The sequence below is a fragment of the Agelaius phoeniceus genome, unplaced genomic scaffold, assembly GCF_051311805.1.
Source record: "Agelaius phoeniceus isolate bAgePho1 unplaced genomic scaffold, bAgePho1.hap1 Scaffold_113, whole genome shotgun sequence".
In the NCBI taxonomy this organism is placed as follows: domain Eukaryota; kingdom Metazoa; phylum Chordata; class Aves; order Passeriformes; family Icteridae; genus Agelaius; species Agelaius phoeniceus.
Genome location: NW_027509877.1, coordinates 1835354 through 1858417, shown reverse-complemented (window position 1 = coordinate 1858417; position 23064 = coordinate 1835354). Strand labels below are relative to the sequence as shown.

The 23064-nt window shown below is 55.9% G+C and overlaps 1 protein-coding gene across 1 annotated transcript in view; it reads right to left on the bottom strand.

The window, feature by feature from the left end:
- Positions 1-23064, bottom strand: part of LOC143693004 (uncharacterized) — a 680702-nt gene that overhangs the window by 144612 nt on the left and 513026 nt on the right. Inside the window, 1 exon segment of the mRNA XM_077173088.1 lies at positions 5590-5599. Coding sequence (XP_077029203.1) covers positions 5590-5599 — 10 coding nt within the window.

The window sequence follows — 23064 nt, the reverse complement described above, 5'->3', positions numbered from 1 at the left end:
GGTCTGGCAGTGCAGCAATGCTCTCCTTGGTTCCACAGTGTCACAATGGCCTCTTGGTCCCAAGGGCCACCATGGTGTCAAACATGTTTCCTTCATTCCAGGAGTCCCTGAGGAGCAGCCCTGGCCCCTTGGTTCCATGGGGCCCTGCAGTGTCACAATGGCCATCGTGACACCAGGTCCTGCTCTGTCACAATGCTCTGCATGGTTCCACAAGGCCCTGCAGGGTCATAGTGGCCTCTGTGGTGCCACCAGGACCCAGACTGTCACCATGGACTCCTTGCTTCCATTCAGCCCCACAGTGTCACCATGGCCCCTTGGCTCTGTGCTGCCATGTCACAGACAGTGTCACCATGGTCCTCTTAGTGCCACCAGGCCCCACAGTGTCACAATGGCCCCTTGCTTCCCCAGGCCCTGCAGTGTCACAATCATCAGAGAATCAACCAGGCTGGAAACAACCTTGGAGAGCATCAAGTCCAACCTGGGACCCAACACCACCTTGTCACCCAGACCATGGCACTGAGTGCCACATCCAGTCTTTCCTTAAACACTTCCAGGGACAGTGACTCACCCACCTCCCTGGGCAGCCCATTCCAAATGCTCAGTCACCATTTATGTGAAGAATATCTCCTAATGTCCAGCCTAAACATCCCCTGGTGCAGCTGAAGGCTGTGTCCTTTTGTCCTGCCCCTATTCCTGGGAAAAGAGCCCTATCCCCACGTGGCTGCGCCCTCCTGTCAGGGAGTTGTAGAGAGTGATGAGGTTTCCCCTGAGCCTCCTCTTCTCCAGGATAAACAACCCCAGCTCCCTCAGCTAATCCTCACAGGACTTGTGTTCCAGACCCCTCCCCAGCATTGTTGCCCTTCTCTGGACATGCTCCAGCCCCTCCATGTCCTTCCTAAACTGGGTTCCCAGAACTGGACAGAGCACTTGAGGTGCTGCCCAAGCAGTACTGAGCACAGGGGAAGAATCACTGCCCTGCTCCTGCTGGCCACACCATTCCTGATCCATAGGAGTGCCAGCAGTTGGATGACGGTCATGGTGGGGAGGTGTTAGGAAAAAAGTGTTTTCGATTGTCAGCCATGAAGGCTCTTGGTTTTCATATCTATTCAGACTACATTAGAAGGTGCTGAGGGTCAGTATCAGTTGGACATTGCTGATATCAATCTATTAACAGGAAAAGAAAACCAAAGAGGAAATAACAATTCTCCTGGCATTTTTTTTTAATATAGCAGATTCACTAAAAATACTCCTCTGAAATCTGTCTAATTAATCACAGCAGAATTGAAAACATAGATTATTCCCTGAGGTTTTTCTGGCTCAGGTATTTTGAACAAATGTTTAGGAGCCTTTGTAACTGAATTCCTGAAGTGAAGAGCTCAAGAAAGAAGAGGCCTCTGGAGTAATAAAATTCATCATCAACCTCCAAGTGGCTGAGGATCCATGCCCATGAGAGCAGCAATGAACAGAAATGGGCACAGCTTTGTGGCTGCTGTCCCAGCTTTGGCATGGGCCCTGGGCCTGGAGCAGGAACAGCTCTTGAGGGCCCCAAGGCCGGGGCTCTTGTGCTGCCCTGGGCAGATGGGATGGCAGCAGGGGCTGCAGAGCTCTCAGAACCTGAGGCTGAGGGGAGCAGGGCAGCCAGGGAGCCTCCTTTGGCCTTGGCCCAGCACCTTCCCCCATGGCTGGAGCTGAGTCCTGTGGCAGCTGCAGCTGCTGCTGTGGCCTTGGCAGGGGCTGAGGCCGTGGGGCCAGTGCCCAGAGCAGCCTGGCCTGAGCAGAGCTGTGGGGCCAGATCCGTCTGGGCTGGGCTGGGCTCAGAGAGGCCCTTGGTGCTGCCCAGAGCTCAGGGCAGCTGGCAGAGCTTGCAGGGAGCTGGGCCGGGCTCAGAGAGCCTGGCCCAGAAACCATCAGTGTCCATCTCAGCCTGGCTGAGCGTGCAGGGGCAGGACTCAGGCCAGGCCTTGTGGGGCAGGGCCAGCGCCTGTGCAAGGCATTGCAAACAGGCAAGTGGCCCAGAGAGGAGGCTGCTCTGTGCCCTTGGTGGCATGGACAGAGCAGGGAGGGGGCCCAGGACATTTGTCAGTGCCAGCCTCTGTGCCCATGTGTTGGCAGCCCTGGCTGCTGAGCCCAGCTTTGGCCTGGGCTGAGTTTGGCTGTGGCCCAGCTCCATCCTCCTGCGGGGCTCAGGGCCTGTTCCCGGCCATGGCCAGCCCTGGCTGCCTCTCTGCTGTACCAGAGGCCGGCAGAGCCCGGGGCAGGGCTGTCTGTGCAGCTCCACAGGTGCCACGGGCTCTGCAGGAGCTGGCAGAGGCTGCCCAACAGGGAGGCCGTGGGGCACAGAGCCCCAAGGCTGCTGTGGATACCACGGCACAGGGGCCGTTCCCAGCCGCAATGCTCCTGGCCTGGGCTGGGCCTGCACAGGGGCTGGGCCACCATGGCTGGGCCAGCACAGGGCCACAAAGGGGCCACGCAGCTGCTGCCGGGGCTGACAGCAAGGCCAGGCACACACAAGCAATTGCTGAGCATGGCCTGCACTGGCCAGGCCTGACTGTGCCAAAGGCAGAGCTCAGCTGCCCTTGGCAGCTGCAGCAACACTCCAGAGCCCAAAGAGCCTCCATGGCTGGGCTGGAGACCAAGGCTGCAGGAGGGAAATGCAGGGCTGCTGCGGGATGGGGAGGCCATTGAATTCCAGCACACACCTCAGCTCTCTGATGATCCCAGCACCATGCTGGGCCCTGTTTCAGCCAGGAGCAGAGCAGATGTTGATGGGACAGGAGCCCTGCGGGGCTGTCAGGGACCTGCAGCTTGCAAGGTGCTCTGCTCTCCCTCAGGTGCTCTGGGAGAGATCCAATCCCAGCTGGGCACCTCAGGGCACAAGTGGCACTGCCTGTTCATGGGCACACAGCTGATGTCTACCTGGAAAGGGGCACAGGTTTTAATACCTGTTAGTTTCATAATATACCAGCAGATCTTTATTATCTGGGTCATTTGAGTACTTTTAAGAAATGGCAAAATTCACATGTGCCTGTGAACTTTCAGCACAGGAACAATGCCTGCAGGGGCTGCTTTCCCAGCAAGGATGGTTGGAAGAGAAGATGAAGACATCTGGCTCAAGAATGCAGTGATAGAAAAAGCAAGGGCTGAATCTGGGAACCTGGAGTGGGTTTTATGGAAATGGGTAAATTTCAATGTACATACTGACTGTATATAAGCAATACACTTATACAATCACATGTCCATGTAAGGAGTTATCACCTGCTGGACCTCAGCCCTGAATAAATGCTGCTCTCTTAAACATGAAATTCGTGTTAAGAAGTCTTATTCTGATTTTTTGGCCATTTGGTGACAGCAGAGGCTCACAGAAACAAGGATCCAGCTGTGACACTTGGAACCTCGTGGAACAAAGGGTCCATTGTGATGCAGTGGAACCCCATGGAACCGAAAGTCCATTGTATCAGAGCAAGGCCTCGTGGAACCCAGGAGACCATTGCTGACAGTATGGAAGCTCCTGGAGCCATGGGGTCATTGTGAGAGCTTGGGACTGCATGGAACCAATGGTCCATTGTGACACTGCAGAACCTTCTGGAATCAAGGTGGTCATGCTATGCTATGGAATCTCATGGAACAAAGGATCCATGGTGACACTGCAGTGCTCAGACCATTGCTGACAGCGTGGAAGCTCATGGAACCAAGCGTCCATTGTGGCTCTGTAGGGATTCCCAGAACGAAGGAGACCATTTTGACACTGTGGGGCCTCATGGAACCACCTGCCACTGTGATACAGTGAGGCCGCATGGAGCCAAGGGGCCATTGAGACACTGAGGAACCTCATGGAACCAAAGTCTATTGTGATGCAGTGGAACCTCATCGAACCAAAGGTCCATTGTTACACTGTGGGGCCCTGTGGAACCAGTGGGACCATGGTGACACCATAGTGCTCCATGGAACCAAGGGGCCATTCTGATTCTGCTTTGCCTCATGGAACCAAGGGGCCACTACAGCACTGCAGGCCCTCGTCGAACTAAGGCAGCCTTGTGACACTGCGAGGCCCTCTTGGAACCAAGGATCCATTGGGATATTGCAGGGCCTCATGGAACCACGGAGACCATTATGAGCCTTTGGAACCCATTGTAACCAAGGGGTCATTGTAGTACGGAGGGGCCTCATGGAACCAAGGGGACCACAGTGACACTGTGGGGCTCCATGGAACAAAGGGGCCATTCTGACACCAATGAACCAAGGAGGCCATTGCTGTGCTATGGGGCATTATGGAACCAAGGAGGCCATTGTGACACATGAGGCCAAGTGGAACCAAAGGACCATTGTGGCACTGCAGGGTCTCATGGAACCAAGGGCACAATAGTGACACCGTGGGGCTCTGAGGGACCAAAGGGGCATTCTTAAAGTGCAGAACCAAGGAAGCTGTTGTGACATTCTGGGGCATCATGGAGTCAAGGATCCATTGTGAAACAGCACAGCCTTGGGAAACCATGGAGGCCATTTTTACACTTTGAGGCCTTGAGAAACCAAAGGTTCATCACAGCACTTTGCGTCCCCATGGAACCAAGGAATCCATTGGGACACTATGAGGCCCTGTTGGGCCAAAGGGCAATTGTGGCACTGTGTGGCACTGTGTGGCACCCTGGAACCAAGGAGACAATTGTGACACTACCGGGCCCCATGGAACTAAGGGTTCATGGAACAATGTGGGACTCATGGAACCGAAGGTTCATTGTGACATTGCAGGACCTCATGGATCACTGGAGCCCATTGTGACACTTCAAAGCCTCATTGAACCAAGGGGCTCTGCAGGACCTTGTGGAGCCAAGGAGACCATTTTGACACTGCAGGGCCTCATTGAACCAAGGGCCCATTGTGATACTGTGGGACCAAGGAGACCCCTGTGACACTGCAAGGTCTCATGGGAACAAGGGGCCAGTGTGACACAACGGGGCCTCGTGGTACCAAGGATATACAACTTGACACCATCAGTGTGACACTGTGTGGCCTTAGGGATCCAAGGGAACAGGTAACAGGTCTGGTTGGCTTGGCCTGACTGGCTCCACAGACCTCACCATGTTAAGGGTCACTGTTCTCATGTGGGCCTGAAACACTGGGGCTCAGTGCTTTCCCCTCTATGGAAAAGAACCATCTCTCCTGCCCAGGCACCCATGGCCAAAATTGGTACTTCTCCAAAATTCCCTATGTGCAAGGGTTTCTCCCAGACAAAAGGTGCCAGGACAGAAAGGCCTGGCTCACCTTGGCCTCTGGAGGTTGCCTCTACTCTGCCCTGGAAACACTGGGGCTCTGTGCTTTCCTTCCTATGGGAAAGAACTGGCCATCTCATCCAGGTGCTCATGGGCTAAAACCAGGATTCTGCCCCCAAATTCTGTAAAAGAGAGATACAGAATCCAAGATATTCATTCTGTTGTTCCCAAATGAAAGCTGCCAGGACAGACAGATCTTGCTGGCCTTGGCCTCTGGTGACTGCCATTCATCAGCCACTGAAACACTGGGGATCCATGCTTTCCTTTCTGAGGAACTATGGTGACACTTCAGGGCCTCATGGAACCAAGGGGCCAGTGTGACCCTGCAGGGCCTCATGGAAACACGGGGCCATTGTGACACTGCAGAAGGGAAGAGAACATTGTGACACTGCAGAGCGCTATGAAACCAAGAGAACATGGAACAGATATGGCTGGTTTGGCCTCCTAGGGGCCACCTGACAAGCCCAGCTGATCTTGGAATGTTGAGGGCTGCCTCTCATCAGCCCCTGGAGAACTGGGGCCCTGTGCTTTCCTTCCTATGGAAAAGAACCATCTGTCTTTCCAGGTGCCCATGGCTAAAATTGATACTCCCCCTGAAAAATTGCCTACATGCAAGGGTTCTCCCAGAAAAAAGGTGCCAGGACAGAGAGCTCTGGCTTGCCTTGGCCTCTGGTACTCACCTTTTATCTCAAAGAAGCCCTGAAGAAAGTATTTGAACAGGTTTGGCTGCTGAGACATCAATGAGACTCTCATCCTCTGAAAAACTCAGATGCTCTTCTGATCACATGTCTTTTTTTCTATTGTGTATTATGCATGAAATATTATTTTCAGCTAAAAAATATTCTTCTTATCACTCTACCAGTGTTATCTGATGTAAATTCCTCATCTACATATGACTCCAGGTCACCTGAATAAGCAAACAAAAAAAAAAAATCCATCAGGAATTATTTGTCTCTGCTCCCATCTGTCAGATCTCCTCTGGAGCTGGAGGTGCAGCCCCAGCACTGGGGAGGGCTCAGGGGGTCACAAGCCCAGCTCCCACACAGAGAACTTGCAGACCCTGGGGTGCTCTTCTTGGCCCCTGCACGCTCAGCCAGGCTGAGATGGACACTGATGGTTTCTGGGCCAGGCTCTCTGAGCCCAGCCCAGCTCCCTGCAAGCTCTGCCAGCTGCCCTGAGCTCTGGGCAGCACCAAGGGCCTCTCTGAGCCCAGCCCAGCCCAGCCGGCTCTGGCCCCACAGCTCTGCTCAGGCCAGGCTGCTCTGGGCACTGGCCCCACAGCCTCAGCCCCTGCCAAGGGCACAGCAGCAGCTGCAGCTGCCACAGGACTCAGCTCCAGCCATGGGGGAAGGTGCTTGGCCAAAGCCAAAGGAGACTCCCTGGCTGCCCTGCTCCCCTCGGCCTGAGGTGCTGAGAGCTCTGCAGCCCCTGCTGCCATCCCATCTGCCCAGGGCAGCACAAGAGCCCCGGCCTTGGGGCCCTCAAGAGCTGTTCCTGCTCCAGGCCCAGGGCCCATGCCAAAGCTGGGACAGCCACAAAGCTGTGCCCATTGCTGTTCATTGCTGCTCTAAAAGGGATGGATCTGCAGCCACATGGAGGTTGGTGATGAATTTTACTGCTCCAGAGGCCACTTCTTTCTTCAGGAATTCACTGGAAAAGGCTCATAAATATTTGTTCGAAACACCTGAATAAAAGCCCCAAGGAATAATCTAAGACTTCAATTCTTCTGTGGTTAATTAGACAAATTTCAGAAGTGTTTTCAATGTGAATCTGCTATATTGATAAAAAAGCAGAGAGAACTGTTTTGTCCTGATTTCTTTTCCTGTTTATAGATTGATATCAGCAATGTCCAATTGATATTGACAACCAGCACCTTCTAATGCAGTCTGAATAGATATGAAAATCAAGACCCTTCATGGCTGACAATCAATCAGAATTTTTCCCCACCCCCTCCCCACCACTGCCCTCATCCAACCCCTGGCACTCCTATGGATCAGGAATGGTGTGGCCAGCAGGAGCAGGGCAGGGATTCTTCCCCTGTGCTCAGCACTGGTTGGGCAGCACCTCAAGTGCTGTGTCCAGTTCTGGGCCCCCAATTTAGGAAGGACATGGAGGGGCTGGAGCATGTCCAGAGAAGAGCAACAAGGCTGGTGAGGGGTCTGGAGCACAAGTCCTGTGAGGAGTGGCTGAGGGAGCTGGGGTTGTATATCCTGGAGAAGAGGAGGCTCAGGGGAGACCTCATCACTCTCTACAACTCCTTGACAGGAGGGTGCAGCCAGGTGGGGGTTGGGAATCTTTTCCCAGGGAACAGTGACAGGACAAGAGGACACAGCCTTCAGCTGCACCAGGGGATTTTTAGACTGGACATTAGGTAATATTCTTGACACAAAGGGTGATTGGGCATTGGAATGGGCTGTGCAGGGAGGTGGGTGAGTCACTGTCCCTGGAGGTTTTTAAGGAAAGACTGAGTGCCATGGTCTGGGTGACAAGGTGGTGTTGGGTCCCAGGTTGGCCTTGATGCTCTCCAAGTTCATTTCCAGCCTGGTTGATTCTCTGATGATTGTGACACTGCAGGGCCCTGGGGAAGCAAGGGGCCATTGTGACACTGCAGGGCCTGGTGGCACTAAGAGGACCGTGGAGACACTGTGTGTGACATGGCAGCACAGAGCCAAGGGGCCATGGTGACACTGTGGGGCTGAATGGAAGCAAGGTGTCCATGCTGACAGTTTGGGTCCTGCTGGAACCAGGACTTCCCTCTGCTCTAGTGCAGTTCACTAATAGGTTTCTTGCTACAGCTATGGAGAAATATTTCAACGAGCTTCTAGGAAATACATATTTCTATTTGAAAGGGTGCCTTTTATTGCTGTCCTATTACACAAGAGGTGATTGCAGCATTCTGTGATTGATATTCATCCAGAGACTCTCCTAAGGAAGTCTAGCCTGCTCAGCGAAGCTGTGCCTTTAAGTCTGCCCCAGTGTGGACAACCTTGCTCCACATTCGCCAATGCCATCCTGTCTCTTCTCACTCACCTGGGACCTGCTTTGCTCAGAGAACTGGCTGCACAAAGCCAAAGAGTGGCTTTTCTTCTTTTATTTTTTCAAGCAATCTAAAACTCTTTGAGTTTCCCCATTGCAAACAGACACCCTCCTCAAGTGTGTGCCAAGCCCAAGGTGCCACCGAGACCACTCCAGACCTACCCTAGGCCAGCTGTGAGGGTGGATCATCATCCCAACAGGCAGTGGGCCATTGCAAGGGACTGTTGCCATGGACACTGCAGGGACCCCACTGCTGGGTTTGGGTGCCATGGCAACCGCCATCAGTTCAGGTTTCCTTGGAAAGCAGCCCAAGGAGCCATTTCTGCAGCCAGGTTCCATGGCCCCTTGCTTGCAGAGCTGCTGCTGCCCTGGGCTGCCATGGCAACCCTGAGGACAAAACGGTGCCCAGGCTGTTCCAGGTACAATTGCAGTGACACTGGTTGGTGCCACCAGGTGCTATGGCAATGGCCACAGGGACCCATTCCTTGGTTTGGTGCCATGGCAAGCAATGCCCGGAGCCGTTGTGATGGTTGGTGGCCATGGAAAGCTGGCCTGGGCCCCTTGCTCAGGGCTGGTGTCAGTGCCCAGAGCCAGAGGGGATCCCTTGCTGGGGGCTGTGCCATGGCCACCTGCCCTGTGCCGCGCTGGCCGCTCGGGCACCAGGAACCAGCAGCCAAGGGCACTGCCAGGGCCAAAGGCCAGGTCAGCCAGACAGAAAGGGGCAGCACTGGGCACTGTTTCCATGGCAACCGGCACTGGGGGGGGCACCTGGGTCACCTGTCCTGGCAGTTGCCATGGAAAGCCCTGGCAGGCACTGAGGGCACAGCCCCTGGCACTGAGACACTGCTGGGCCGGGTGCTGAGCACAGCGCTGAGCACGCAGAGATGGTTTGGTTCTTGCTGAGCTGCAGCACAGCCAAGGCCTGTCCTGCCCCTCGTCTAGCCACGCTGGGGAGGGGCTGGGGCTGCGGGGGAGCTTGGCAGGGGACACAGCCAGGACAGGTGACCCCAACTGACCCCGGGCACAGCCCAGACCAGAGCACATCATGCTCAGGGTATGAAGGGGGGAACAAGGAGGAAGGGGGAATTTTGGAGGGAGGGTTTCTGCCTTCCCAGGTAACACTTAGGCAAGAGGGGGCCCTGTTTCACCAGTGGGCAGGGTCACTACCAAAGACACAGACACCAACTGAAGGAATTGTGGCATTTATATCATGCACAGCTGCAAAGAATTACAAAAGGATAAGCTCAGCAAAGCACATCATCATTAGCAAAAAATTACAAAAGAAGCTCAGCAATCCTTCAGAACTCATCATTACATTTTGATGACTAACCCCTTGGTGAAACACTAGAGGTGTTTGTGGCAGACAAAGATTCTGGCTGACTATCAAGGTACACCTTACAGACATCAGTAGTACTTTGGTGACACCGTTCTTCATTCTTTTTTCTCAATCTCATTGGAGTTAGGAACAAGAATTTTGTTGTCCATGGAGCTGGCACCTTTTTAATTCCAGAATAATGCCCCCAGGCCCTTTGCTGTTCAGCTTTACCATGCTGTCTGTGGCTAACAAGGCCTCACACAGAACACTTGGCTGCAGGGACACATCCCCATTGTTCCTGCCCAGGTTTCCGGACTCAGAGTTGTCTTTCCCAGGAGCTGCTCCTTCAGCTGCCTCGGGAGGGCCATTTGGCCTCCGGACCCACACTCTGGCTCCATTATTAGGGCTGCTGGATCCAAACCCTTTATCTCCACAAACGGTGGTGATTGGAGCTGGAGCTCCTTTTTTCACAATCGTTCCTAAAATTGCAATATCAATAATTGTGCTACCCTGTCATGGGGTTGAATAATCCAATCTTGTTCACTATTGTTTTAACAGAATTACTGTAATTTCTCCTGGATATTCTGCATCAATTCCTCCTGCCATGACATGAACACTTTGCAAGGCCAAGCTCCAAGGGAGCAGTTACCAAAGCAAAGTGTCCTGGAGGAATCTGAATTCCTGTTTCAGTACTGATAGCTCTCATTTGCTTTGAATTTCTCCTCATTAATTCCAATGCATGAAGGCCCAGCCCTGCAGCCTCTGGGCTGGCCCTGCCAGGGGCCATCACAGCCAGAACAATTTCCCAGGCAGTCCAAGTCTCACTGCCCATGGTTGGATTTGCAAACTGGGGGCAGCCGTGCACAGCCAGGGGGTTTCCATTTCCCCTGTGGGCCATTGTTAAGGGCATGGAGCACATCTGGGAGATGGGTTCTCCATGGGCAAAGGTTCCCATCTCCTCATTTTTTCAACTGGTCTTTTAACAACCCCTTCACCCGTTCAACCAATCCTGCAGCTTGTGCATAGTCCAGTACATGAAAAACCCTGCAGGCTTCATCACTGTATTTTTCACAGCAACAGACAAAGCACTCTGCATCACAGTATCAGCAAACCTTGGGAAAATAGCCAATTTCATCCCTTCCTCCTTTTTTCATTGTCTACAATCTCACAACGTTGACCACTGACAGTAGGGCCCTGGCCAATCCTGTTCTGTAGGGTATTTAGAGTTACATCCCTGAGCAGCCAAAGCTACCAAATTAGTATTGTCAGCACTATTGCACATTATTATTATTTCATATGTAGATATACATATTGATATATATATATAGACAGATAGATACAGACATATATATATAATATATATAAATATACAAATATACAAATACATATATACATATATTAAGGTCTTATTATACAATAAATACATATAGTTATTTAGTATATTGATATTTCACTGGCACAAATGCAGCTGAGCTCAAGATTAAAACCTTCTTCTCTTGCTCCATGTGGGAGCATTCCAACAATAATTGTTCCTTCTGAAGGTGCTGTTTCCATTGGACTCTTAACAAATTCATCTTTGTCTGCCCAAACCCACAAGTCCTTTTCCTTTTCCATGTGCAATTTTTGGATGCATTTGAAGACATCCAGGGCTGCAGCTTCTTTTACCCGACTGCCCCACTGCTCCCACGGGGCTCCAACCTCAGCCCACTCCAGAGCCAGGGAACTCCAAGGAAGGGCTTCCCATCTGGGAATTTCTGATGGCACTGATTCCTCACATTGACATTGAACAAGTGACATTTTGTTGGGATCTGGCCAGACTGGGCCAGTTTGGTTTGACCAGTGGCCAAAGTCAGCACCAAAGACACAGACTCCAACTGAAGGAATCAGTGTCATTTCCTGCAGCTCAAAGCAGCAAAGAATCTCAAAAGGAGCAGCTCAGCAATGTACCCAACCATCCCCACCAAAGATTGCCTGCAGTGATTGAGAAAGATCCAGCCCCAGTTACCCTCAGCCTTTACCATCGCCCAGACCCACACAGCAGCTGGGGAAGCTGTCACAGCCAAGGGCTGCAGAGCCACTCCTGGGCACTGGCAATTCCTGCAGGTGCCTCCAGCCACAGGTGAGGCTCCAACCCCGTTGGGAGAGGGCCCAGCTCTGACAGTGCTGAATGGACAAACTGACAGCACTGCTAGTGTGCCAACATCTGGTTTCATCCTCCTCTTGGCTCCCTCCCAAAGGCTGGCCAGGCCTCAAGGAGGAGCCAAGGCAGCTGACTTTGATCCTTCAGCCCCACACAAGGCCAGATGTCAGATTTCATGGCCTTGTCTGGCTTCTAAATACACAAAGGTCCATCCATGTTTCACTAAGGAGTGGCTACATCTATCACAGTGCTAATGACCATGCATATCTCATCAGGGAGCAGATACAAAGATAACCTTTGGCTGGAAGGTTCATCCAGAGGCCACCTTGGGCTCAGGGCCTGCTGTCCAAGCCTCACTCAGGGCTGGTGTCCAGGCCTTGGCACTTCAGGGACGTGCTTTAGTGCTGGGCTTGGCACTGCTGGCTGAGCGGCTGCACTGGGTGAGCTCAGAGGGCTTTTCCAACAGAAAGGATTCTGTGATTCCATGATGATATCCGCTGCATTCAGCTGGGGCTATTTTAGCAGCATTCCTTTGCTCCAAAAGTTCCCTCTTGCCCAGCTCCTGTGGCCTGAGGCTTCAGCTCCTTCAGCTCCTGGTGCTGAGCTGCTCATGCTGAACGAGACCACTCGGAGAGAAGAACACAGTCCATCCAATTCCTTCTGGGACACGGAGAGGGGAGGCTGTGCAAACAGGAGCATTGTTTGCTGTGGCCTCCTCTCTGCCCTTCACGCCTTTCAGCGCTTTGAACCAGCCAAGAGCTTTCCCCAAGAGTGCAATGGAGCAGCTGTTCCAGCTCCTGGCTCTGGCTCTCTCCAGTCTCTGCCCTTGCCTGCTTCTGTCCCTCGTGCTGTGCCCTCTGTTCCCCCAGGGCTGGCTGGCTGCTGCCCAGGACTGTGGCACTGGCCCAGATCCAGTGCTCCAGAGCCTCCTTTCTGTGCCCTTGGAGCTGCCTGGGCACAGCAGCCTTTTCCATCTGCAAGCTCCCCATGGACAGGGAGTGCCCAGCTCCGTTCCTTGCACAGCCTCCAGGAGCCCAGGGCTGCCATCTCAAGTCCCTGCTGGCTCTGGGGGCTCCCAGGTGCCTCAGGCTGCTGTGACACCGCTGCACACGGGAGGGAACAGGGGCAGGGGCTGTGCTGAAAGTCAGCTCCATCTGCTGCTGCTGCTGCTGCTGCTGCTGCTGCTGCTGCTGCTGTGGGGTCATTTGTGCAGCCCTGGCCCAGAGTCAGGGATCAGATCCTGCCAGTCTCTTCCAGCCCTGGCTGCTCAGAGGTTGGCCTTGGAGCCTCAGGTGGACAGAGGCAGCTGCTCCTGGTCCCTCTGTGTGCCCGTGTTCAGCAGTGCTGCTCCATCAGTCTGTGCCCAGCAACGGGGAAAAGCCTCAGCCCTGCAGGGCCAGGAGCTGCTGGGCTCTGCCTGAGCAGCTCAGCCAGCAGGAAGGGAGCTGCTCCACACGGGAACCAGGAGCAAAGGACATTCCTTCTGTAGGACATGTTTTCTATTTACAGGAATAAAAGGAAAAAGAAAAAAAAACTATATAAAATGTTAAAGATGAAAACAAAACCCAAGTGTTAGTGAAAAACTTCTGAAACTTGCATTAAAGAGGTAAATGATCTTTTTTAAAAGGGAACTCAGTTGTTTACATTGTAAATGTACTGATGGCATGGATCCATCTTGCTGACCCCAGCAGCCTTTGAAAAGATTTTGGGCTTTGTTTCCAACATTGCCATTTGAAATTGTGCTCAAAGCAAGAGGAAATTGCTTTGTGCCCTTCCAGCTCCAAGCAGGACTGGGAATGGAAACTCTGTCAAAGCCCAAATCCTTTAGAAGACGACCTTCCTTCTCACCCTGTGAATGAGCTGCACATTCCCTTTGAAACTGTCAGGGATTTCTTAAAGACACAAAGTCCCACTGACAGCTTTTTGCTCTGGTTTGGCAGTGCAAAAGGGCAATTCTCCATCCACCAGCTGCACTGCCTCAGGAGCACGGCCCACTCGCCAGCTTTGGCCCACTCAGGCACTTCTAGAGGAGGAAGAAAGTGCAAGTGCACAATTCCAGCCAATCAAGAAGGAAGAATGGGACAGACAAACACCCTGTGCAGATCCAGGCGTTCAGCTGGGACTGTGGAGAGTTTGGGTCCTTGCCAATTGGATGTGTGTCCTCAGCTGCAATCTCTGGGCCTGCAGCAGAGTCTCACTCACCTGCCAAAGCAGAAAGCTCAGACGCTGTGCTCGCAACGGGCTCGTCTGATGCAAAGCTGTCAGAGCAATGTGAGGGTAGAGCCAGCCCAGCTGGGCCCAGGGCTGAGCCCAGCAGAGCCCTGGCAGAGCCCAGAGCAGCCTCAGCAGCCGCAGAGCCCGGCTGCAAGGAGAGAAAGCAGAAACCGCCTGTCAGCTGAGGGCTCCTCTGCCCTTCTGCCAAGGCCTGCGGTGCCCAGGCCATGCTGGCTGTGCCCAGAGCTGTGCCCAGAGCTGCCCATCCCTGCTGCCTTTGGCAGCAGAGCAGGAGGGCAGGACATGTGCCCAGCCCTCAGCAGCCACGGCACATCCAGCCCTCAGCAGCTGCCCAGAGCAGGATGCTCCTGTGCTCGCTGCCATCTCCCAAAAGCTCTGATCCCACCCTGCCAAGCACACAGGGACCCACCTCACGCCAGCCACGGCTGCAAGAAAAGCTGCTCCCAAACCATGGCCTCAGCCTTCTCCAAGGGCATGGCCCATCCACACCACAGCTGCTCCCAAGCACTTCCCCATCCACACTGGACCACCTAGAACGCTTCCTCTGGAAAAACAAACAACACATTCTTGAAAAGAGATTAGATGCAAAAAGGGAAAACAAGCAAAATGGGAAAAACTCTTATCTCTGTCAGGGCCTTGAGGAAGGCCCAACTCCTACATGGTAGGGAAAAACCCAGCCATGGCTGAGGGAAGCCCACACTTTCTCTCTTCCCCCCTGCACTGCCCCCAAAATCACGGTGATCCCAAAGCAAACAAGGGCTGCTTATGGCCTCTGACAGCCCCATTGCTCAGGGCTTACCAGCGCCCCAGCCCCTCAGGCTCTGCCCCAGCCCCTCAGGGGCTGCCCCAGCCCGGCCAAGCTGCCCGGCAGCAGCGCCGCAGCCCCACAGCAACTCTAGAGGAGCCCCATCCAGAGGCACCCGGGAGCCCTCAGCAATCCAGCAAGCAGCAGACGGGCAGGAGGACACAGAGGGCGCTTCCTGCCTGGCACAGGGCTTGTGGCCATCTCCAGGCACCGCTCTCACAGGGATCCCCGCAGCTCCGGGCCCTGCCAAGCCGCTCTGTGGGCAGCACAAAGGCTTCAGCAGAACCACCAAAGGCCAAGGGGCTTCTGGCCATTTCCCCTTGCCCACTGCACACCTGGGCAGCTGGCTGAGCACATGCACCCTTTGCCCCCCTCAGGGCCTCAGGAGACCTCAGCCTGCTGTTCTGCTGAGCACAAGCACCCTTTTCACCCTTTCCTGCCTCTTGCCCTGCACACCCTGGGCAGCAAAGAAAAGCTCCTGGCAGTCTGTGTATCATAACACATTCTAGAATTGATTTCTTTACAGTAATCTATAATATCGAATAATATATATAATTACATATTCTCTAGAATTGATTTATTTACAATCTAGATAGAAAATGAAAAAGAAGAAAAGAAAAATCTTAAGGAAAAGGAAACTTACCCCTGGCTCAGGTTGCCCCAGCAAAGACAGTCTCCCAGATCAGCTCTGCTCCTCAGTCACCCGGCAGAGCAGGCAGCCGAGCCTCGACAGGCGAGGCCGAGTCCTCCATGCCCTGCGCAGCTGATCTTGCAGCCTCCAGATGGTGGAATATCGCCCACGCTGTATTGCCCGGAGGACATGCAGTGTTTCAAGTGCCAGCTCTGACACGGCACTGCTCATGTCCTCTGTCAGGCGTTCCAGGGCTGCAAGAGAGAGGAACAGAGGCACGGTCAGAGCCGGATCTGCAGGGAGCCCAGGAGAGCCCCCTGCAAGGGCCATTCCAGCCGGCTCTTGCCATGGCCAGGAGGGAGCAGGGAGCAAGGGGATCAGCCCGAAGCTGCTGGCCACCAATGGCCCACGTGGCCCTGAAAGCTCAGTGTGCTCTACCCCCAGGAGCAGAGCCCTCCGCAGCCAGGGCAGGGTTTGCAGCTCTCCCCCTGGCAGCCCCCGCTGCCAGACCGCTGGCCTCACTCACCAGTGCAGATCAGCTGCAGCTCTTGCTGCTGCCCCCTCAGGTGCCGCCCGGCCATGCCTGTGAACACAGAGCCTGTCACGGCGCCAGCAGCACAGCTCCCTGCCAGCGGCGCTGCCAGCGCTGCGGCCACACGGGCTGCTGGCCCGGCAGGGCTCAGCCCGGGCCCTTGGCGCACGCTGCCGCCCCAGGGCACGGCTGCCAGAGGGCGGCAGCAGCAATGCCCAGCCCAGGCGGGGCTCCACGGCGCCGGGCCCAGCTGGCGCTGCTGGGGCACCAGGTGGGGCCGGGGCCGAGCTGTAGCGGGCCGGGGAGGGAGCCCGGGCTCCTGGCTCACCCATGAAGCTGATGGCCGCCACTCGCAGGGGCTCCTGTGGGCTCTCCAGGTAGCGCAGGGCCCGGCGCAGGTGCTCGGCCACTCGGGTCCTGTCCTCTGCCAGCTGCAGAGAGCGGCAGGAGGGAAGGGTTGGCGCGGGCTCAGCCCCTGGGCCAGGCACTGCCTGCGCCCAGCCCCGGCCTCCCCTGCCCGCACAGCCCTGAGGCGCGGCCAGCAGCCGCTGGCCAAGGGCTCCCGAGGGGAGAGGGCAGAGGGCCGGCTGCTGCCCGGGGAGCCGCGGTGCCGGCCTGCCCCGCAGCAACACCGGGCCCACGGGAGCCTGGAGAAGAGCCCGCGTGGCCTCTGGCTGCAGCAGCGGGCAGGGGCACAGCTGCCAGCCCCGCACACTGAGCACCGCCCTCAGGGGCCTCCTGCGGACTGAGGCTGTGGCTTGCAGACCGTCCTTACCAGGAGCTCAGCGAACTTCAAGAGTTTCTCTTTCTCCACAGTTTTTTCAAGATCTTTCCTTTCCAGGAACTTGACCGCACAAAGCAGCGTTTCCCGAGAAGTCTGGAGAGCAGCAGAGACGCGGAGATGGCCCCAGAGCCCAGGGCACAGGAGCCGCAGCCTGGAGGAGGCTGCGGTCCAGCAGGCGCAGGGCAGGAGGCAGCTGAGCCCCCTGCCAGGGGGACAGCAGCAGCCCACGAGTCCTCACCTCTGCCACTTGCAGTTTCTCATCATGGCAGTGGAAGAGGAGTGGGAGCAGGCTCTGACACACTTGTGTCATCAGGGGCGTTTTTCCTTCTTCTTCTACAGCAGACATCAACGTTTGAAAGACAGTCATGGAGAGCTGCTGCACCTGGCTATCACCCTGTAGAACAGGAAGGCAGCAAGAGCTCAGCATCAGCTGATTCTGGCCCACAGTGGCACAGGCCTGCATCTCCACAGGACACACTGTCCGAGCAGCAGCCAGTGGCCCTGGCTGGGGGCACAGAGCCTTACGTTGTCAAAGAGTGGCAGGAACACCTTAGCCAGCTGCAGGGCCATGGCGCTGGGTATGCGGGCACCATTATCCAGGAACAGATAGTCCAGTAGCATGGTGGTCACCCTGACCTGCAGGAGCTCCACGAGCCCTTCGGTCAGGCTCCACATTCTTTCGGCCTGCGTGGAAGGCAAGTTTGTGAAATGCCATCCTGCTGCCGCAGGGCCCAGAGGCCAAAGGCCTGTCCTGAAGCACTTGGGCAGCTGAAGCGGGAGGCAGGAGAGCTGGGAGCAGCTGCCCCAGCGCCCAAAGGCCAGGCAAGGCCAAGGACTGCGTTGCCCAGCCCCACGCTGCCTGCAGGGCTTCAGCCACTGCCCCCTTCTCACCAGCGGGGAATGGTCCCTGGGAGGGAGGAGGACCCTGAGAAGCTGGCTGCCAATGTCCGCACGCTCCCTCCGCAGGTGCCTTGACAAGACATCCATGATGCTGTCCCTGCAGTCCCTCAAGTCCAGGCTCTCGAGGACCTGAAAGGCACAGGCCAGTGACGGGGGAGCCGGCCGGCAGGAACCCGGAGCCGCACAGGGCTAGGCCCAGGCAGCAGCGCAGGGTGCAGGCACCGTCCCAGGCGGCTGCGGCGACGAGAGGGCAGAGAGCCGGGAGGCAGCTCAGCCAGGTCATGCTGGTCTTCAGGCTCACCTCCGCAAGGAATGCCAGGGCAGGGAAATCCCAGTATGGCATCTCTTTGCTGAGCATGTCAAGGAGGCAGCATAAGATCCTTTTACACAAGGGCCTGGATGCTTGGCGCATCTCCCTGGAAGGTGGAAAATGGCACTAAGACCCTGAGCCGGGGTGGGGGGAAGCCTCTCCCAGCAGTGACTCACACGCTTCTTGTCTTTCCCCACCACCCTGCTAGGGGACCTGGGCCCTTTTAGATGTGGCCGCTCCTGGGCACCCTCCTTTCCCAGCCTTTTCCAGTCTGCTTGGCTGTCCCTCGTCCCTTTGGCCACAGCCACGGGGACCGTGTGGGACAGCCCGGGCACAGGGCACAAATGCCAGGAGCAATGGGGAGAAGGGGGGGCTCACCCGGCCAGCAGAGCCACGGCATAGTGGTGGGTATCAACGCAGAGCAGCGTGTCCCAGCCACGCTTGCCTTCCATTGACACCACCACGTGCTCACACTGGTAAAGGCAGAGCAGGGACTTCAGGGTCTGCACTGCAAACCTGTGTGCACAGCAAAGCCCAGGTCACACTGGCAGCACTGGCTCCTGGCCAGGGACATGGCAGGGACAGGAGGACTGGCATGGAGCACCTGTTGGGGCTGGTGGCAAGGCCGTGCTCTTGCTGGCATTCCTTCCAGAAGGTATCGACCTCCTCTGGCATCTCTTCTGTGCTGAAGAACACTTGGAAGAGCAGATGCACAAAGAGGTGGGGAAAATACAGCATCACTACACGTGGGACACGGGGCTCCTGGAGGATCTTCCACACCACCACGGTTGCCTGCAAAGGACAAAGCCCCCCGAGAGAGCGCTCAGTGCCGAGGTGTCCGTGTGGCAGGGCCCGAGCGTGGCAGGGAGAGGCCCGGAGAGACCTTGGCAGGGGGAGCACGGGGCCTGCTGGGCCTGAAGCTGCCCCTGGGCCAGGTTTCAGGCCAGCGCCTGCAGCAGGCAGATGCAGTGGGGGAAGAGGGATGGAGAGCTGCTGGAGAGGCAGCCTTGGGGCCAGCAAAGGCCAGTTAGAGAAACTCACAGCCAGGCCAAAGACACCCGTTTCGTCCCCGTTGGAGGTGCACGGGCTGTGCTTGGGCCAGCTCCCCAGCACATCCAGGAGGATCAGCTGCACTGGCTCCGCAGTCCTGGGCGAGCACATGATGCTCTTCCACATGGCCATGGCAGCTCTGCGGGGTTAGAGCTCTGTCTCAGGGGGGTCTCAGACACAGCACCGTGGCCTGGGTATCCCTATGGGCCCGGGCTGAGCGCCCGCTCTGCCTCTGCCCACTGGCCCTGGCCAGCAGCAGCCAGGCAGCCAAGCCCTCTGGGGACAGGCCCCTGAGGGGCGGCAAGGGAGCATGGCAGCAGGCTCAGGGGCTGACGTGCTAGGGCTGGGAAAGGGAGCAGCCAGAGGGCCCTGGAACTCTCTGTTGCTCAGACACCTGGGCCAGGCTGTACAGGCTGATGGGCTGGGGAGGCCTGAGCCCTCTGGGCAGGTGGGCCCCATACCTGTCACAGGACGGGGCCACACGCAGCAGCGTCAGGACTGCGTCATCTGGGTCTGCTCTGGTGAGATTCAGCAGGGCCTTGTCCAGCCTGTGCTCGGCAGAATCATTGGCCATGAGCCATCGGTGAATGTACCTGACCATGGTGGGCACCTGGAGAAGGCACGGGGAGACTTGGAAAGCTGCCAGAAGGAGCAATGTCCCCAGGGTCCCCAGAGAAGTGCTTCCCCTGCCAGCGCACTGCCATGGCCTCAAAGGCTCCCAGGGACCAGCAGGCGTAGCTGGGGAAGCCACGGGACTCATGGGGGAATTGAAGCCTGGCCCCAGGCTGCTTACTTGTTCTGGCCTGGCAACACCCTTCTCCAGGAGCAAATCCAGCAGGGCGGCACTGGTCTCATGATTGAGGAGTTCCGAATGTGCTGTGAGCCCAGTGCCCATGGCACTGGTCTCTCCCTGCCGAATGCTCCCGATGAAGTCGCAAATGAGCTGTAGGAGAAGGGCAAGAAGCCGGGGATGTTGCATGGAGTGCTCCAAGCAGGGTGCTGGGCTGAGCAGGGACAGCAGGCCCAGCCCAGGTGAGGGTGGCTGCAGGTACCTGCGCTGTTCTGCGGAAGAGGCCACGGCTGCGTTCCTGCTCTTCTGTGTGCTCCAGGGCTGCATCTGGCAAAGAGCGAGCGCAGCCAGAGCTGAGGGGCTGCGGGAGAGGCCGGAGAACACAGCCCAGCCCTGCGCTGCCCAGGCAGGGAGAGCCCCGGGATGCTCCAGGGGGATGGAGCATGGCCCCTGCGGGGTGTCTGCCTGGCCCCTCTTCCATCCTGTCCGTGGGCATTTCCCCAGGGGATGGGATGGAATGGGATGGGATGGGACGGGATGGGGCCAAGTTGGCTGCAGGCTCCAGCCCTGCAGCCCAGCTCTGCCACTCACCCTCCTGCGGTGGATGGAATGGCACCGCCTCTTCAGTCTCCTGTGCTGGGGCAGCTCCAGGGACTTCTTCCTCCTCTTCCTCCAGCCAGGCCAGTTTCGGCACTGTCGGGGCTCTGTGCTCCATGGCTGTGACTGGAGCGCGCCCCAGCAGCGAACCCAGGCGGTGCCGCTCCTGCAGGGCCTCGTGCGCCGTCCCTGCGGGCGGGACGCGGCTGTCAGCGCTCGGCCCGGGGCCAGCAACGGCCCCCGAGCGCCCCTCAGCCGCCCCGGGCCGGCCATGCCCAGGCGTTCGCTCCTCGGAACGCGGCACGGGAGGCTCGGGGCCGGCGGCCGCGCTGCCGAGAGCTGGAGCTCGGGCCGTTCGTCCCCGTGTCCGTTCCCCGCTCGCCCCACGAGCCCCACGTTCGAGCCCCGCGCGCCCCGGGCACAGCCCCTGAGTCTGTCCAAACACGGGAACTTTGCAGCCTTGAGCCCAGGTGCAGAGCCCTGACTCCTGCACACTGGCACAGCAATGCCCTCGCTTGCTGCTCTGCATTGTCCTGGCTGAGGGTCAAACACTGTCGGGACACCTTCCCTTGGGGTAGGATTCCTACCTGAGCCCAGCACTGCACTTACATCTCCAGTGTTGCCTTCCAGTAAAGACAGGGGAAGGAAAACTGTGTGTGGCTCATGGTATTTTAGAGGGTCTAAAAATCACTAAGCCACCGATCTTAGAGGTGCAGTGCATCTGGAATTCCTGGGATGGAGAAGTAGTGCAACATGGAAAAGGGGAGCATAGAAATAAATAGAGGAAAAGATCTTGGATTGTTTCTTTCATTTTCATTTCCCTTCTGGAAAGCTGTTTCAGTTCTCCAGGAATCTTCTCCTGTCTGCTCTTGCCAAGAATCTCTCCTGGAGAACAAGGTCAAGCTTCTGTCCCAAGATTTGCCACCAGCTGCAGCTTCTCTTGGCTTTCCACACTGCACAGTGTCTGCAGCAGGACTTTTGCAGCAAAGCAGGACAAATGTTTGGAGAACTTTACATGTCCTTTCTTTTCCTGGTGGGCTGGGGTGTTGTGCTACTGGTGAAGTTTCCATTGTGACTGTTTGTGCTGGTTTAGGGCAAACTTTGGGAGGAAACCTCCAAAAGGGGTCCGTCTAGAGAGCAAGTTCAAGTGGCCTCTCCCCCTACTAGTTCAGGAAAAGACTTCCCTCAAGAAAAGCGAAAAGAAACCCAGTTTATTTATCAAGTAAAGTATTCCCAAACATGAAAAATGAATAATATTAAATAAAACCTCTGACAGTGCTGAAGAGATGGCAAATTCAGAAGGTGCTTTTTGTGGGTTGTAGTTGGCTCACTCGGTCTCTTCTAAGTCCCTCTGGTGCTGGAATGCAGCATCCCAGACCTTGGTGGGCCACAGGTGTGAGGTGCCGGTGTTTTTCCGGGTTTTCAGTCCAGAGCAGGTTTAAACAGTTCCAAGAAAAAGGAAAGTCACAGTCCCAGGAACTTCTCTGCCTAAGCTAGCTAAAACCAAATTGCTGGACCTGGGCTGTGAAGGCACTGGGAAATTTCCAAATCTGGGCACTGTCAGTCCCAGCAAACACCAGATCTGGATGGTGCTGGAGCCAGAACCTGCAAATTTGCAACTTTTGGCTTTCTGTGCCAGCAAACCACTGGACTTGGGCTGTGCTGGCACCAGGAAGTTTTCAGATCTGGGCGTTGGCGCTGCCAGCAAACACCAGATCTGGGTGGTGTCGTTGGCAGCGACAGAAATCTGCCGGATTTGGGCTCTGCTGGCATCAGGAAATTTCCAAATCTGGGTACTGGCGCAGCAAACACAAGATGTGGGTGGTGCCAGAGCCAGTAGCAGAAAGTTGCCGGGTTTTGGATTTCTGTGCCAGTAAATTGCTGCTGCACTTGGGCTGTGTCAGAATAGGGAAATTTCCAGATCTGGGCACTGGTGGTGCCAGCAAACACCAGTGAAACCTTCTGGTCCTCGTCCAGACCATTGGCCAGTGGTTTCCCTGAGAACCAGCTCTGGCCACTTTACAGAGAGAGACTGCTTTCATCTGCTTGTCTGGAAACAGAACTTTAATGAAGGCAAACACAACAAACAGGACGGTGTGCACAGTACAGAGAGCAAAACAGAAAAAAGCCTGGGTCCAGGGTCCTGCAGGGATATTTATCCATTTATATATGGGGAGGGGTTAAGGTGGGATCTGAGGGAAGGATCCAAGAGGAAGGAAGGATTATGAATATTACAATTTTTGCAGTAAAATTAACCAACAGTAGCAAAGATAACTCAGAACTTTCTAGTAGCAGTCTGCATAATTGAACAAGAGGATTATGGGTGGGAGCTCCTGCTGACCCCAACTAAAGAGGGTTATCCCACGGCCTTAAGCCAAGGTCTCCTTCTTCTTTTAAACCAACCCCAACACACCAGATCTGGGTGGTGCCGGCTTTTGGCTTTCTTTGCCAGACAATTGCTGCATTTGGGTTGTGCTGGCACAGGGAAATTGCCAGATCTGGGCACTGGCGGTGCCAGCTAACCGCAGATCTGGGTGGTGCCAGTGCTGACACCAGAAAATTGCCGGGTTTTGTCTTTCTGTGCCAGCAAACTGCTGGACTTGGGCTGTGCTGCCACTGGGAAACTGCTGGATCTGAGCACTGGCAGTGCCAGCAAACACCAGATCTGGGTG